We start from the raw sequence: 16,871 nt of genomic DNA, 5'->3' as shown, positions 1-16,871 counted from the left end.
GATGTTGGCAGAACTCGACTCATCACTCATGACCTTCTATGGAATAGATAAAATTACAGGACATTGAAGAGGGGACAATAAAGAGATCAAAATTTCACAGAATGAAACCAAAAGGATTTTTATGTTAAATGCCCTCTAAGCAGAAGGCATGAATATAAATATAGATCTTAACTATTTTATTTCCAATTTTTAAAAACATCCTGGTTATAGGTGACTATATGTGGCTAAATATATAAAACAGTTGAATTTTACGTAGGCCCTCAAATCCTCTGTAGCATAATAAATTACCCCCTAATGCTATAAATTCCATTCTTCTAGGTAGTTTTCGAATTTCTAATTTAAAACTTTTTATTAGGAAAAAAAATCCTCCCAACTTTAAAAGATATAGGGGTACTTGCAAGTAGTCAATAAGGAACTTGCAGCCTTAAAACAAAATATTTGCAAAATTTTTAATTAGTTTCATTTTAATAAAGTATTTATCAACATAATTTTATTTTCATTTTATCTTTATTTTTATTTCATTTTATTACTTTACTTGTAATGAATGTCTTTTTATACTTGCATACATTTCAGTAGAATTTACATAATTTCTGAAATAAATATACTTTTTTTTTTAAATATATACTGTATGGCGTCCCGATTATACTCTTTTGTCACATTTCCTGTCTTCATAACACGACCGAGATGTTATATATGGTGAATTTGGTTAATCCTGGCTGCTTGGGGTAATATACGAACAATGTCCATTGGATATATACGAATAAAACAATATGAGTAATATAAGCACTAAAAATTAGGAGTAACCTACAAAAACAGACATCACAATAATCTTACGGCGGACTAACCAAATATGGCCCCTACACATGGGCGGATTTGGTCTATTCAAAAATGGACGTTAATTACATGGTATTAGGTTGTTTATATACCGCATACTATATAATCCTAGGAAGTGTAGCGAGATGGAGTTTATATACACTGTGCAAGAGCATCGCCTTACCCACTATCCCTTTTACCCTTTTTATATAGACTCTACTCTACTAGTAGTATTAGTGGAGGCAGCAGCTCCCAAAATAGGATAATAGACACCATTTGTGCGAAACACCCTCAAATTTATATAATGACCCTGCATAACTGTGTAGTCAGCCAGGTTGCAGGCGATCCAGAACTACAGAATTGGGACATAGAAACTCAGAGATGATCATTCTAAACCTTGCATTAACCTTAAATGGGAATCCTGCGTCACATTTTTCTATATTCTTAGCCCTTGTACACACGGTCAGACATTCCGTAGGAAAATGTCTGATCGGACCGCGTTGTCGGATAATCCGCGTGGGTTCCATTAGACTTTTTCCGTCTGAATGTCCGACCAACAAAGTTTGAGAGCTGGATCTAAAATTTTCCGACGACATGATCCGATGCGCGTCAGATCCAATCGTGTGTAGCCTAGTCCGACGGACAAAGTGCCACGCATGCTCAGAATAAATTCTGAGATGGAAGCTCTCGGTCAGGTAAAACTAACATTTGTAATCGATATAGCACATTCGTCACGCTGCAATGTTAAAAATTGTTTAATGCAGCGCATTCTCTTTTTCTTTATAATGCTACAAGAATGAAGTTGTTTTGCTGCTCACACACACTTCTCCAAAACATATTTCTTTATTCTTTTTCCTGATTTCATGAATACAATATTTCTAATTCGTCAGCTCTCCCCAATCATTTTTTATTTTTTTTTGTTTAAATTTTGTGGCTGTTTTTTTAATCAAGATCTCCTTTTTTGACATTTTGCTCATCTTCGTAACTTTTTTGGTGTGTTTTGTGTGTCAACTTACCACAACACCATTATTATCTTTTTATTTTATTGTTTTATTTTTTTATCTCTAGGAGGTTGTTTGGTGTTGGTGCCCCTTGTTAATTTGACTTTGTATTTTTGAAATGTACCTGCCTACTCACAAATACTGTCCTTTTTTGAAGTAAAACACATAGGCAAGTATTTCTTGAACCAAAAAAAAACTTTATTAGGTGTTATAAACAAATAAACAGGAAGGCAACACTGGAGAAACTGGTCAATTTGGCGAAGCCTTTGGCCCCCAGGGCAGACATCAATTATTTAAATGCAAAATTGGTGGCCTGAGGAGTCCATATCTAAAGGGAGAACAGTCTGGTCCAGAAGTCCAAGAGATCAGGAAGAGTAGATGACATCTATGTCCCCAGGCTGTGTTCATACAAGAGCCTTTATCTTCTGTCAGACCAGACTGAACCCAGGCCATCACTCTCTGGTCTTCCTTAGGCATTTCCCTCCAGGCCTCCTTCCAGGCTGTGGCTCTGCTGTTGTAGTTGTGGCAGGGGGTGGAGGAGGAGGAGGGCGATGGTCAACCTCCCGGCTGCCACTTGCCACAGCCTCCCCCCGACTGCCACTTGCCACAGCCTCCTCCCGGCTGAGGTCTTCCTGTGTATGAAAATGGGACATCGTTTTAGTTTTTTGGTCATCAATCACACAATTTTCAGCTCATGACTGTTGAAAATTGAATGTTAATAAATAGAACAGACTATCATTCTAAGCCCAGCATTTTTCATGCTTGTCCCAATAATTTTTGGTCACTACTGTCTATTGATATGTAAACCACTTTGTTAAATCACAACTTACTGATCAATAATAACATCTAGTTAACAACATTAAATGTATGACAAAAATATGTTGAGCAATGCTATACCTGTCTCAAGCTGGGCCCCTCCACATGTTGCTGCCTGGAAGGCCCAGGTTGGACATTGGAAGCCTCAGCTGGGGGTGAAGGAAGACTGTAGAGTGCTGGCCTGGGTTCCCTCTGGTCTGCCAGAAAATGCAGCCTCTCATAGTACAACATCCTGGGGACATAAATGTCATCTGGATCTCCTGATCTCATGGACTCCTGGAACTTCTTGCGCTCCCTCAGATATGTACACCTCAGGGCACCAATTTTGGGCATCACATAGGTCATGTCTGCCGTGGGGAGCATGATCTTCACCAAACCAAGCAGTTTCTCCAGCACTGCCTTCCTCTTTCTTAGGTCCTTATAAAAGGGGTTGTTCATCTGCCACAGGCAGGACAGCTCCCTAGGCATATCAATGATTAGCCCCAGAAAATGTGGTTCCTTGAAGGGATCCATCTTCTCTGCAAGACACAACACAAGACAAACCCTAATGTCAGGCTAAACTCTCCTAATCTTGTCCCAATATAAGCCTCAATCTAGAAGCAGTATAGGCTAGTGATATACCAAGTTAAAATTGTACCTTCCTTCTAACGATCAGTGCTTCAGCTCCTTCCTCCACTCACAGATCGTACGTACGACGCACGCATATTGCGTTGTATATACAATGCGCATGAGTGAAACTCTGCCCAGCTTTAGAAAGTGTCATAAATAATGTTTTCAGCTTTGAACTCAGCCAAAAAACACTTGTATGACACTTCCAAGCAATGTTTCATATTTCTATTTCTGCCCTCAAATATCTGTGTGCTAAGTATTTCTTTTTTACATTCTCATAGGGGAGAGAAGACTCTGGATGTCTGAGGACACCAGGGACCCCACACCTCCCAAAGAAGGGGAAATACCAACACCAGAAGCAGAGGAGGAGGAGGAAGGAGAGGTTGTAGAAATTGGCGAAATTGGCACCACAAACGGTGAGTGTCTGAGACCACAGCTTCAGGTAAGGTAATCAATGTATGCCTGCATATTTATAATACACTGTGTTTTTTGTGGGGGGTTTATTTTTAGGTGATGTGGATGTCGTGGAAGAAGAATCGCATTTTATCAGTGAAAGTGCCCAGATCATCATCGGGGAGCTAATGGGGTGCAATCGCGATTTAGATACTATCAAGAAAAACATCAATGATGTTCAACAAAAAAAGAACATCATTGATGTTTTAGGGAGAATCTGAAACACCCAAAACTAGCTAGCATCCATTTTCATTTTTAAAAAACACTTTTATATTTTTAGAAAAGCCAAATTTGGAATATGCACACAGTGTGTCAACATGTGCTATCTCCCATCATGGGGGATCAATGTAAATGTTTTGTGGGTGAAACCCCTTCCTTGCTACTAAAGTGGCTGAGATGAAGGGGTTGCACCCTCAAAACACGTACATTAATCCCCCATGATGGGAGATAGCACATGTTGACGTTAGGCATGGGATCAGGAGGATAATGGCCAGTTTGATTCACAATTTGTGTGTATCTTCCAAATTTGGCTTTTACAGGGATGGCACCCCATGTGATGAAGGCAATATCAACACAGTCTGTACATACTCATGTCTGATATTGTCTTCACTTTTCAAATTTGAACTTTGTAAGTTCCTCAGTTCTGTATGTTATGCTTTGATACATGCCTGTTTACACAAAAACGGCAAGTTATATTAATATTAGCAAAAATAATGTTATATACACCAAATATGTTGGTTTGTTGTAAAACCCTTTTATAAACGCACATGTGAATGTGCTTTGAGTAAAATGTTGAATTATCAACAATGTGTGGCTTCCTTTTTCAATGCGCAAAAGCAGTATTTGTAGTAAAGTTGTTGTTTTCTGTGACAATGGGTGTTATTTACTAAAGGCAAATCCACTTTGTACTCCAAGTGCAGTTTCAGGTGCACTTGTAGTGCATAGTGGATAACACCCACAATGCTTTTTAATTTGCCTCAATCACGCCATTTTCATGACTCCACACATTTCTGTCAGGGTGCTGAAAATGAGCAATATTTTTGTCAAAAATGCACTACATACATCAACAAAAACAAGGTGTGTGTGTGTGTGTAGCAGACCCACAACATAATAATATTATCTGAAGAAGAGACTGTCACCTCATCTCGCACAGAAATTGGGTTTGCACTGTTGAAGAAAAAGGCCCAAAGAAAACCCCAAAAAACCTAGGAGACACCTAAAACAAACCCAAGCAGTAAATGAAAACAAAGATTATTGCAGTTTGAAAGAAAAATGTATTAAAAAAAAATGCCTCTCAGACATTGTCTGGCATATCAATGGCCCCCCTACCCACAAAGTACTCCATATATCTTGTTCTGACCTCACGGGTGCTTTGGGGGGGGGGGCAAGCCAGGACGGCCAGCTTCAAGGGCCATCAGGTTGGCATGTTCAGGTAAGCCTGCATCAGGCAACATAGTTTGGTGAGTATTTCTTCAAAAAATTGTGCAGAATGCAGCACGAAAGCACAATATGATTGAGTTTATATTCCGCCATGTGGATTGGAGTCAAAAAGAAGGAACGGGCTGGCCATTATCCTGAAAGTGTTCTCCACTACTCTTCTGGCTCTGGCCAGCTGGAAATTAAAGATCCTCTGGTCCGGGGTGAGGGTCCTCATCGGGAAAGGCCGCATCAGATGGTTTACCAGACAAATGTCTCATCCGCGACGAAAACGAAGGGGAGTCTTTCCACATTCTCCTCTGGAGGTGGCAAGCCCAGACTGCCACTCTGGAGACGCCAGTAGAACACTCCACCATCCAACATCCGGCCATTTTTCCCCACATCCACATACAGAAAGTCATATGTCGCTGACACCACCGCCAACATCACAATACTATTAAACCCCTTGTAATTATAATAGTAGGACCCCGTGTTGGGGGGGTGGGACGATGCGGACGTGTTTCCCATCAATTGCACCTCCACAATTGGGAAAGTCCCAACGGGTGGTAAAGTGGGAGGCCACAGTCTGCCATTCCTGTTGCGTTGAAGGAAACTGTGGAGTCAAACAAGAAAAAAAAAATTCATTTTGCACATCAACATTGCAAGCAGATTAGACACAAACACCCCTACACCCCCCCCCCCCCCCATCTGATGGCCCATTGCAAAAAAAGTAGGGGGGGGGATGATTTGGACAGGTAACCCTCTCCACTTCATTGAGAGCTGAATGCATAAATAATGTGTGATACTTTGGCCAGCCCCTCCATACATACACTATTGGCAGCCCACCGGACAAGTAAGAAGTGTCATAATCCCAAAAAATAAAAAATAATGAACAAATGGAAGCACATTTTTACATTCTGCTATTACCTATCAAGATAATAATAGGATACATTTTTTTTAAACAGTAGCATTTGAAAGTATTGAGGCAGGCCCTTGCACTACATGCTTTGGTGAATTAATCCATAAATCTGACCACAAAAGAGGTAGACATAGTGTGTATTGGGTTTGGCAAAGTCAGCAGATTGCTATCAGCTGACCTAGAAGTTTGGGGAGGGGGGTTCTTAATGAGTTTGGCCCACCAAAAAAAAACCTCTAGCACTCTGCATGAATTTAAGCACACACATAACATTTGTACACATTTTCGGGGGTGTTTAGGGGAAAGCAATACCATGGAGCTGACAAAATACATTGCTAAGTGACTAAGCTATATGTTTATGGACCCAGAAGAGCATGCTGGAGAGGTTAGTGAAGGCAAATATGCATGAAGGACAAAAAAGGAACTTTAAAAGCATCCAGCATGCATGAGGACAAAGGGGCACAGCATATCAATTACAGCATACTTACCTTAATATAGTCCTTCTGCAGGACCTGTATGATGGCAGAACAGGTCTCTGGAATAATGATTCCCAGAGCCTGGGGGAGATGCCTGTCGAGAACTTGAGGTCCTGAAGACTTCTCCCTGTCGCCAATAACACAACGTGGCGATGAGCCTCTGCTCCGGAGTGATGGCTTGCCGCATGCAGGTATCCTGCCTGCTGATATAAGGGGACAGCAAAGCCAGCAGACGGTGAAAAACGGGGTCCGTCATCCGGAGATAATTCCTGAAATCATCAGGATTATTCTGCCGGGTCTCATGAAGCAAAGGCATGTGTGAGAATTGGTCACTGTTAGGAACAGTGTTATTGCTTGGATCGCCTGCTGGTGTCACTGTTTCTTTCGTCATCAAAGGTTGCAGTTCTGGTGGTCACCAGCGGGTGTCTCCCAGCAAATGGACATTCTAGCTGCACCTGATGTGGAATTGCTTGGAAGGATATAAGCCCGCCCTTCACTGAGGCTCATTGCTTCAGAATTCAGAATTGCTTCAGAATTCCTTCCTGCAAGCCTTGTCCCTGCCTGATCTGATCCGTTCCCAGAAACCTGTTCCTGATTTGCTTCCTGCCCTGTCCTGGACTCTGTTTCCTGTACCTGGTTCCTGAGACTTGTCCCCTGATTCCTGCCTTGGCTCCCCTTGCTTCTGCTTCCTCCACCTGGCCTCCTGTTCCCCTTGTCTCTCATCCATGCCTTGTTATATATGTGTTTCCTTTCCATGTGTATATATAGTTAGTTAGTTTAGGGTTTTGGGGTTGCTGTGTATTATTTGCATTCTTGCTTGTTCATGGTTTGCTGTATTTGGTTTGCACGTGTGTCTTTATCCTTAATAAATATATATGTTTTCATTTACCTTTTGAGCCTGATTCCTTTAGTGCAGCCCATTGATCTGTTTACTCTGTGCTGGAAGCCTCTGTTAGGCATCCCTCCCATGACAGTCACGCTGGAGCAACCGATTCTTGCTCCATGAACTCCTCCTCGCCCTGTTCATGGACTGGGCTTGTGTCAAAGCTAAAAGCCCAACACCAAGCCCCTGCACAGCACAAACTCTACGATGAGTACGTACACGAAATATGGCTTCAAAACGGTCGGCTGGTCAGAACGGACAACAGAAAGCACCGATAAACAGCAAGGCCTGAAAGAACGAACTGAAAAACAGAAACGAGTGGACAATAAGCACTGAGGATCAAAGCGTACTATACCAAGATATAGTCTGCAATGACCAACAAATACAAACTGACTACACGCACTGATAACCATATACGCACCCACAAGCACAAACTGAAGAGCAGTAACAATCTGAAGCACAAATCTGAAAAGCGCGAATCGTCTCTAACAAAACTTCTACTAACACGCGATAAACACGAGATCAGCAGAAGGAGCTCAAAGGGTGCCACACGTGGTGCTGAACTTCCCTTTTCTAGATTGTAATCTCTAACGAGCAGGGCCCTCTGATTCCCCCTGTCTTGAATTGTATTGTAATCTAATGTCTACCCTAATGTTGTAAAGCGCTGTGTAAACTGTCGGCACTATATAAATCCTGTAAATAATAATAATAATTTTCTAGTCCCGTCATACGCGGTTTACGTGACCGCGTTCTTGACGACCGGAAATTCCGACAACTTTGTCCAACAGAGCAGATTTTTTTAGACTGACAACGGTACTAATCATACTTTTGATTTTAAAATGGTTGCTGAAATGTTTTGGGCACCCCATAATGATCCACAATTTGGGCAAAGTATCATACAGGTACACCAGAGCCCTTTTATATCTAGGTTGCAATTCATTGCTTCCCCACAAGGTGGGGAGCTTACACAAATTACCAATAATACAAAAATGAGGTCTGTTGCTACTACTGTGCAAGATATAGTGAGATGGGACTAAAGCAAAAAGCATTTCAATCAAATCAGTGTGTATCATTCTTAGAGCATAAGTTATTCACATTTCTCATTCCAATAGCCATGCCAATCAATGCTTTATGCCTCATCAGCCAAATGCACATACACATAGGAGCCACTAAAACCAACATAGGCACCTTGTTATTATTATTATTATTATTATTATTATTATTATACAGGATTTATATAGTGCCAACATTTTGCGCAGAGCTTTACAACATGGGGCAGACAGTACAGTTACAATACAATACAGGAGGAATCAGAAGGCCCTGCTTGTTAGAGCTTACAATCTAGAGGACCAGGGACTGTATATCCTGATCTCAAATGTTACTCAAAGATCTGCAGTCCCTATTGATATAATAAAAAAAGGTTAAGCTCTGTTTGTTTGCTTCCTCCCCCTGCTCGGCTGCCACATTTGGCACCTTTTTTGGGGGGGGGGGGGGAGTGGGTACCTGGTTTTGACAGGTACCCGACACACTTCTGGGTGACTTTGGTGTGGCAAAGTCACACAGAAGTTCGCCCCCCTCCCCCCGCCACTGGGCCATTTACAAAGCGCAGCGCACTACGAGCATGCGGAGTAGGGAACCGCCTGTGAAGCCGCAAGGACACTGCTCGATTCCAGGACAGGTAAGTGTCCTAATATTAAAAACAAAAAAGCAGCGCTCTATGGGTAGCAGCCAAAATATATATATATATATATATATATATATATATATATATATATATATATATATATATATATATAAAAATACCTTGGACTAAATTCAAAGTTAGTTTATTGCACTGTAGACAATTGACCAGCAACTACAAGAGGCTGTTAGTGCTGGTACAGATGGCAGGAAATGGCAAAAAGCATGTGGCTATGTAAATACATTTTATTAAAAGCAAACCGTACCACAGTGATGTCTGGATGAGAAGGGGTTAACGTTTCCAGAAGGAACGCCAGTAACACGTGGAAAGAGGTCATCCCAAGCCATGTGGGGAATGATAATATCCCGGTGGAAGAAAATGGGGTGATGGACAGCCTCTTGCCTCTGATGAGTAGTAGGTACTGTGAATATCCAGAGGAAAACAGCGTGAGCAGGGAGACACTGGCTGGCTTTGGTGAATGCTCGAACTGATCGCAAGGATCGAACAACGCTCTGCCAAGCTGTATGGTGTGTAATGTGTCAGTCGCCACTGGAGGATGGAAGCCGAGCATAGCCACTGCGTGGGATGACGTCAACGCCACTCCTGAAACAGGATTTGGTAATGCCCTGTGTGTGTGTGTTGATATCTTATACCTGCAATACCTCCAAAACAAAGAGAAGCTAAAGCTGAATTAATGCCTCTCAAAAGCCTCTCACCTTTGTCTTAGACTTCCATGGAGGCTTTGAAGACGTTTTGAAGCTCTACTAAAGGGACATGGGATATAATTTTTGAAGTAAATAAAACACAACGTGTGGACAGGACTGTAAGCTTACCATTTTATTTAGTGACAGGGGCTTTGATTGGTGTTCAAAAAGCTTGTCCGAAGCCATGTTTTGAAGCAAGTGTAAATGGGCCCTCAGGGTCAGATTGCCCGTCGTACTATCGCAGTCCCATTATAAGTCATTGATCACCACCATTAGTAGTATAAAAGAAATGTAAAAATTTAAATTTCAGTATATATGCCAGTTTTCAGGCGCTATAACTTTTATGCAAACCAATTAACATACCCTTATTGAGATTTTTTATTTATACAAATTATGTAGCATAAAACATTTTGGTCAAAGGTTATGATCAAATTATATTTTTTTAATGTTTTTATTGGAAAGCAGAATGTAAAAAATATTGTTTTTTTTCAGGCCAGTTTTCAGCTTTCAGTGCTATCCCATTTTGATTGATAATTACTCAGTCATGCAACGCTGTACCCAAATGAAATTTTTATCATATTTTCCCCACAAATAGAGCTTTCTTTTGGTGGTGTTTAATCACTGGGAAATATATTGAGGTGAGCAAAACAATTGCAATTTGAGGTGGAGGGATTGTCACTTGTAGCTGTTACTCCTGTTATTTTCATCACGTGGAACATCCTTCTTATGCCCTGTACACACGACTAGTTTTCACGTCGGAATAAACTCTGAAGGTTTTTCCAAAAGAGTTCCGATAGAAAAGCTGTCTTGCGTATACACGATCACACCAAAGTCCGACTGTCAAGAATGCGGTGACGTACAGCACGTACGACAGGACTAGAAAAAGAACGATCAATAGCCAGTAGCCAATAGCTTCCGTCTCGTACTTGTTTCAGCGCATGCATCGTTTTTAGTGCGTCGGAACAGCATACAGATAGGAATTGGTTCCGTTGGAGATATTTAGAACATGTTCTATTTATAGTTTAAAAAAAAAAGTCTGATGAGGCATACACACGATCGGAATATACGATGAAAAGCTTCCGTCAGACTTTTTCTGTCGGACATTCCGCTCGTGTGTAGGTGGCATTACTGTTCCCTGGGCTCTTTTGGATTCACCATTTATCTTCTATGGACTACATGCTCTTTTTATCATATTTTATTTGTGTTTAATTTTTTGCGCTGCACTATTTTTGTTTTATTAATTGTTTTTGAAAGTTGTGAATATCTATTTGTGTTCAGCTGTAAGTTAGTTTTTTTTTTTTTTTAGTCCCTTGCACTAATTGCTTTCTATTGTTTACCTGTAGGTACCTTGAATATTCCCTAAACTTGCACAGTTTAGTAGATATTCAGTATATGCGCTGCTGCCAACGTCATCGGCACATGTGCACTGAAGAAATTGGCTGCTGGTGCCGTTTCTTCATGACTCGTGCCGTGACCGCCAATCACGGTGCCGGAGGCGCAAACCCAGTGGAAGTAACTCCGGTGGAAGATGTCCGCTGTGTACGCTGTGTCAATTCAGTTCTGAGGTAAGTATTTCATAATGAGCTAGTATGCAATGCATACTAGCTCATAATGTCTTTGTCTTAGAGGTTTTTTTTTTTGAGGTTTACAACCTGTTTAAAGTGGTTGTACACCCTGTACAACCACTTTTACCTACAGGTAAGCCTACATTAAGGCTTACCTGTAGTTGCTGGAAATATCTTCTAAACCTCCACAGTTTAGGAGATATTTACAATAAAGCCGTGCACCGATGTCTACGGCACATATGCACTTTAGAAAGAGCAGACCATGCCATTTCTAAAGGGGGTCATGCCGTGACTGGGGGCTCCGGCGCACATGTGTGGGAGTGACGTCACGCGACTCCGAGCAGTCACAGAACTGGAGTCCGTGGCCCCGGAAGGAAGAGGGGTGGAGATGGATGCTCGCTACTAATGGGGACAGTGGTGACATCGTAGGCTTTGTTTTCAGGTAAGTGACACATAATGGACTACTATGTGGTGCATAGTAGCCCATTATGCTTTAGCTTTGCAGGGAAATAAAGAGAAAGTAAAACCCATCAGGGTTTACTTCCTCTTTAACTAGTTGCTCACCCCCGGCCATCAAATGATGGCCAGGCGGTGCACCTATTGTGGCGGGAGGCCGTCATATGACTTCCTCCTGTTTAAACAGGGAATGCGCGCGATAGTGCGCACATCCCTGTTCCTTTGGTGGCAGCGTGTCACGGAGACACCGCTCGCCACCAAGGGGGGTGAACAGCCATTGGGCATGGCTGTTTACCACGTGATCGGCCGTGATGAAGTCACGGCCGATCACAGATGGTTACACCCCCACTGTGCACGGCGCATGTGCACGATCGCGAGCACGCTGCGCGTGCACATCGGTGGCGGCATGTTCCCGGGAACACTGCTCGACCCACGTGATCGGCTGTGAACCTTTCACAGCCAATCACTAAATGTAAACAATCCGCGGTAACAAGATGCCATCAGAGTACTCGTTACCAGGCCATCAGAGTACCAGAGTACCTATCTGCAGCCCATCAGAGTACCCGAGTACCTATTTGCAGCCCATGCCTCATAGAATATACGTTGGGGTGTTTGCTTTCCAAAATGGGGTCATTTTGTGGGTAATTTCACTGTCCTGGTGCTCCAGGACCTTCAAAAGTGTGATGGGTAGGAATGAAATGAGATGTGTCGTTTATGCTCCTAGAACGCCTGAATGTACTACTTCAATGTTCGGCCTCTGTATGTGGCCAGGCTGTGTAAAAGTCCTACACATGTGGTATCGCCATACTCGAGAGGAGTAGAAGAATGTGTTTTGGGGTGTAATTTATGCTATGTGTTAAAAATATCTTATAAATTGACAACTTTGTGTAAAAAAAAATGCATTTTCATTTTTTCCACATTTTCCAAAAACTTCTGGGAAAAAATGAACCGTTCAAAAGACTCATGCCTCACAGGTTATACGTTGGAGTGTTAGCTTTCCAAAATGGGATCATTTTATGGGCAATTCCATTGTCCTGGTACTCCAGGGCCTTCAAAATTGTAATAGGTGGCTGTGAAATGAGATGTGTCATTTTTGCTCGTAGAACGTCTGAAAGTGCCACTTCAATGTTGATGCTCTGTATGTGGCCATGCCGTGTAAAAGTCTCACACATGTGGTATTGCCATACTCGGAAAGAGTAGCAGAATGTATTTTGGGGTGTAATTTCTTGTATGCATATGCTGTGTGTGAGAAATAACCTGATAATATGACAATTTTGTAAAAAATAATAATAATAAAAAAAATCTTCATATTGCAAAGAATTGTGGGAAAAAATTACAACTTAAAAAAACTCACCATGCTACTTACTTAATACCTTGGAATGTATACTTTCTAAAAATTGGTAATTTGGGGGGTATTTTTACTTTCCTGACTTGTTAGTGTCTCAAGAAATGAGATACACCCAATTTACTGAAGGCCTGATCAGATGTGATCAATTTTCAGTGATTGGCACCATAGATTGTAGACTCTATAACTTTCACAAAGACCAAATAATATACACTAATGTGGGTTATTTTTACCAAAGATATGTAGCAGTATAAATTTTGGCCAAATTTTATGAAGAAAAATTACTAATTAGCAAAATGTTATGCCAGAAACAAAGAAAAGGGCATTTTTTCACAAAATGTAAGTTCTTTTTATTTATAGCACAAAAAAAAAAACCACTAGTGATTAAATACCACTAAAAAAAAGCTCTATTTGTGTGGAAAAAAGGACGCACGTTTCATATGGGTACAGTGTTGCATGACTGAGTAATTGTCATTCAAACTGTGAGAGCACTGAAAGCTGAAAATTGGTCTGGTCAGGGTGGGGGTGTAAGTGCCCTGTATTGAGGTGGTTAAAGTTGAAGTAAACCCAACAGGGTTTACTTCCTCTTTGTCTCCCTGCAAAGGTAAAGCATAATGGGCTAATATGCATCAGTTAGTAGCCCATTATGTGTCACTTACCTGACCGCTGTCCCCTGTAGCACGGAGTGTCCATCTTCTTCCGGGTATCGCTGCCCTGGCCACTCACAGTGCCGGAGCAGAGATGACGTCACTCCCGCGCAATCGCACGGGAGCCGCCACTAACGGCATATCGCCGTTAGCAGTGGCATGCCCAGCACGCCGCTGTCTACGGTGAATGCGCCATAGACAGCGGCGCCTGTTTTTTTGTAAATATGTCCTAAACCGTGTAGGTTTCAGAGATATTTCTTGCACCTACATGTAAGCCTTAATCTAGGCTTACCTGTACGTCAAAGTGGTTTGTAAGGGTTTACAACCACTTTAAAGGGATAAGGTAGCAGCCCTAGCTGAGGTGGACTGACACTGTAGCTTGAGAGAAATAAATTGTAAAACATTTGTATTGCTTTTTTATTTTATATAATATATATTCCAGTATCACAGTTCTAGGCTAGCTCAGTGTTGTGGTTGATAACTGCCATATTACAAACATTGGAAATGCATTACACAATACACAATCATCTCTTCCAATGGCGCCAACCAGCTGACCCCGCTACGCTGATTACGTAATGTGCAGGACGCACACCCTCCGTTGCAGAGAAGAAGCTGCGTACGTTACGCTAATTACGTAACGAGCAGGACACACCGCTCCACTTGAAGAAGAAATGTTACGCCAATTGCGTGAATTTCATCGTGGTGGGCGGGTCGCGCATGCGTGGTACGCTGCAGCGACGTCACCGGAAGGCCTAGCATTCCTTTGGCAGTGCTGAGTGGCGGAGAGGTGGCAGTCCGGTGTGTGCTGTCGGTCACTTGCAGACACAGTCAGGGTGTAGTTAGGTGTACGGAGGAGAGGGGGAACCTACGCTGGGTGTAGTTGAGCTTTCCGGCCCTGGTGATAGGGGCGCCGCGTTGCGTGATATTTTCGTCGCCCTCCGATCTAAGCGCGCTACCATTGGTCGCCTCCTCGTTGTGCCGCCAGCATGGTGAAGAAGAACAGCATCCCGGAGAGGTGAGTATGGCCGGTCCGCCGTGCTCTTACACGTACATCTGCTGGATGGGGACACACAGTCCGGTATTCGGGGCTCTCGGTCACCTCTTATCCAATCACCCGGGTGAGAGGGACACCCCGCACATCTCGCTGAGGCTTGAAGGGATAGTTCACCTTTTATTTAAAAAAAACTTCCCATGTAGATAAGGGATCTCTGTAGATAAAAATAAACTGCAGCTCTGACCGGAATTGTACAATGTCCTAGTTATAGGTATGCGCCATGTACCTACCTCATGAAGCCTGACTGAAAAACTCCCAGAGATGGCTTCATCCTGTCCTGCCTCATTGCTAAGAGTCTGTCAGCTGCTCACCACCTCCCCATCGCAGCAATGAGCTCTCCATTCAACCCCCTCACATGCTCTCTCTCTTCCCTGATGCAGGAGCTCCTCGCTGATGGTTGGAGCGCTCCCTCCTCCTGTGATGGTGAGTAGTAGGGCTCCATTCACACCAGATCACAGATGGAATCGCTGTAAAGCTTGGGGTGCATTTGCGATGCCATTACTTCTAATTGCACACCAATCATGCCCTGATTGTCGCCCAAAAGAAGCTCAGGTTCATGTGTTTTTTTTTTTGAGCGACAGGCGTTGCGCTTACAGCACGATTTCAGGTGCAATTAAGAAGTAATGACATCGCATGTTTTGCAGCGATTTGGAATTGTGGCAATTCCGTCCGCAATCTGGTGTGAATGGCGTTTAAGAGCAGGGATTGTCATAGCAATGTCCTAGCAACAAGACAGAACAGGATTATGTCCTCTGGGAGTTTTTCAGCCAGGCTTCATGAGGTAGGTACATGGCATACACCTATAGCAAGGACATTATTCAGCTTTGGTCAAAGCTGCACAGTTTTTCATCCACAGATTCCTCTCACACACGTCTGTGTATATATATATATATATTGTAAACGTGAACTATGCCTTTTAAATATGGTGAGCAGAGCTGTCTGCCTCCAAAAACAAAAAGATCCCTGTCTGCGATGGGAATACCAAATGTGGACTGTCTGAGATCCACCCCCTTCCTCGGTAGAAGGTACCCTAACCCACAGCATCCGATCGGATTGCTGGTCGCTGGTGTGTTCTGGTTGGCCACTTTATTAAGAAATGCCATACACGGGGCACACAGCGGTTCGAGGGGGGACTACATTTCCCAGCATTCCTTGCCGGTGGAACAGTACTAGTGCTCTATCACCGGAGGTTATTCCTAGGTCTAGTACTCCATTTCTGGATGTGTGAGATCTGTTGTAAACCAAAACTGTGCTGTTCATGTGGGCCCTCAGAATAGAACCCGGAACGTGCTGGTGAGTGATACCCAACTTTAAGTAATATTCCTGCTAAAGCCTATCTATTCTTACAACTGTCCCCTCCTGACATCTATACTAATACCCAACTTTAAGTAATATTCCTGCTAAAGCCTATCTATTCTTACAACTGTCCCCTCCTGACATCTATACTAATACCCAACTTTAAGTAATATTCCTGCTAAAGCCTATCTATTCTTACAACTGTCCCCTCCTGACATCTATACTAATCTGCGTAAGATGGATGCGTGTACTTATTGTCCAATCACATGATCACCAGTGTGAGACAGTGCCGGCAGTAGGGCAATGGCAAGAGCACTGACGTTGGCTGGGAATGTTGCCCATAGGCTCCCATGGTACAGCTATTAGGCTCTCGTCCCCTGCGGCTGACACTGCAGCTGGATCATGTGACCAGAGCAGGTTGACAATAGGTAGGTGTTAGGAGGGAGCATTTTTAAGACTAGTTAGGCCTTAGATATTATTCTACTTTGAGCCTTATCATCTGAGTACTGCTGCATTATACATAGTGTGTAGGGATAGCTGGGTCACCCATGTGCTTTCTGTGTTGTCGGATGACTTGCCCAAATAGAGCGGTTACATGCTTCTGGCCCATGTAAGGGAATTATACAGAAATGTTAAAAGTGAACCCCCCCCCCCCCTTATTTTTTGGCAAATAAAACCAAAAAAATGCACTTGTGCTGAATAAAGTGCATTTGTTGATTAGGAGTCTTCAAAGCATTGCA

The 16,871-nt window shown here is 42.7% G+C and overlaps 1 protein-coding gene across 1 annotated transcript in view; it reads left to right on the top strand.

Annotated features, from left to right (window-relative positions):
* The first annotated feature begins 14,516 nt into the window (after positions 1 to 14,516).
* LOC143930694 (uncharacterized) overlaps positions 14,517 to 16,871 on the top strand; it is a 67,632-nt gene continuing 65,277 nt past the window's right edge. The window contains exon 1 of the mRNA XM_077455231.1: positions 14,517 to 14,796. Coding sequence (XP_077311357.1) covers positions 14,768 to 14,796 — 29 coding nt within the window. The 5' untranslated portion in view covers positions 14,517 to 14,767. The remainder of the gene's footprint in view (positions 14,797 to 16,871) is intronic.

Source organism: Lithobates pipiens, unplaced genomic scaffold, assembly GCF_037356315.1.
Source record: "Lithobates pipiens isolate NorthernLeopardFrog02 unplaced genomic scaffold, aLitPip1_a1.2 Scaffold_25, whole genome shotgun sequence".
NCBI lineage: Eukaryota > Metazoa > Chordata > Amphibia > Anura > Ranidae > Lithobates > Lithobates pipiens.
The sequence above is the reverse complement of the archived record's forward strand: the minus strand, read 5'-3'. Positions and strand labels throughout refer to the sequence as shown.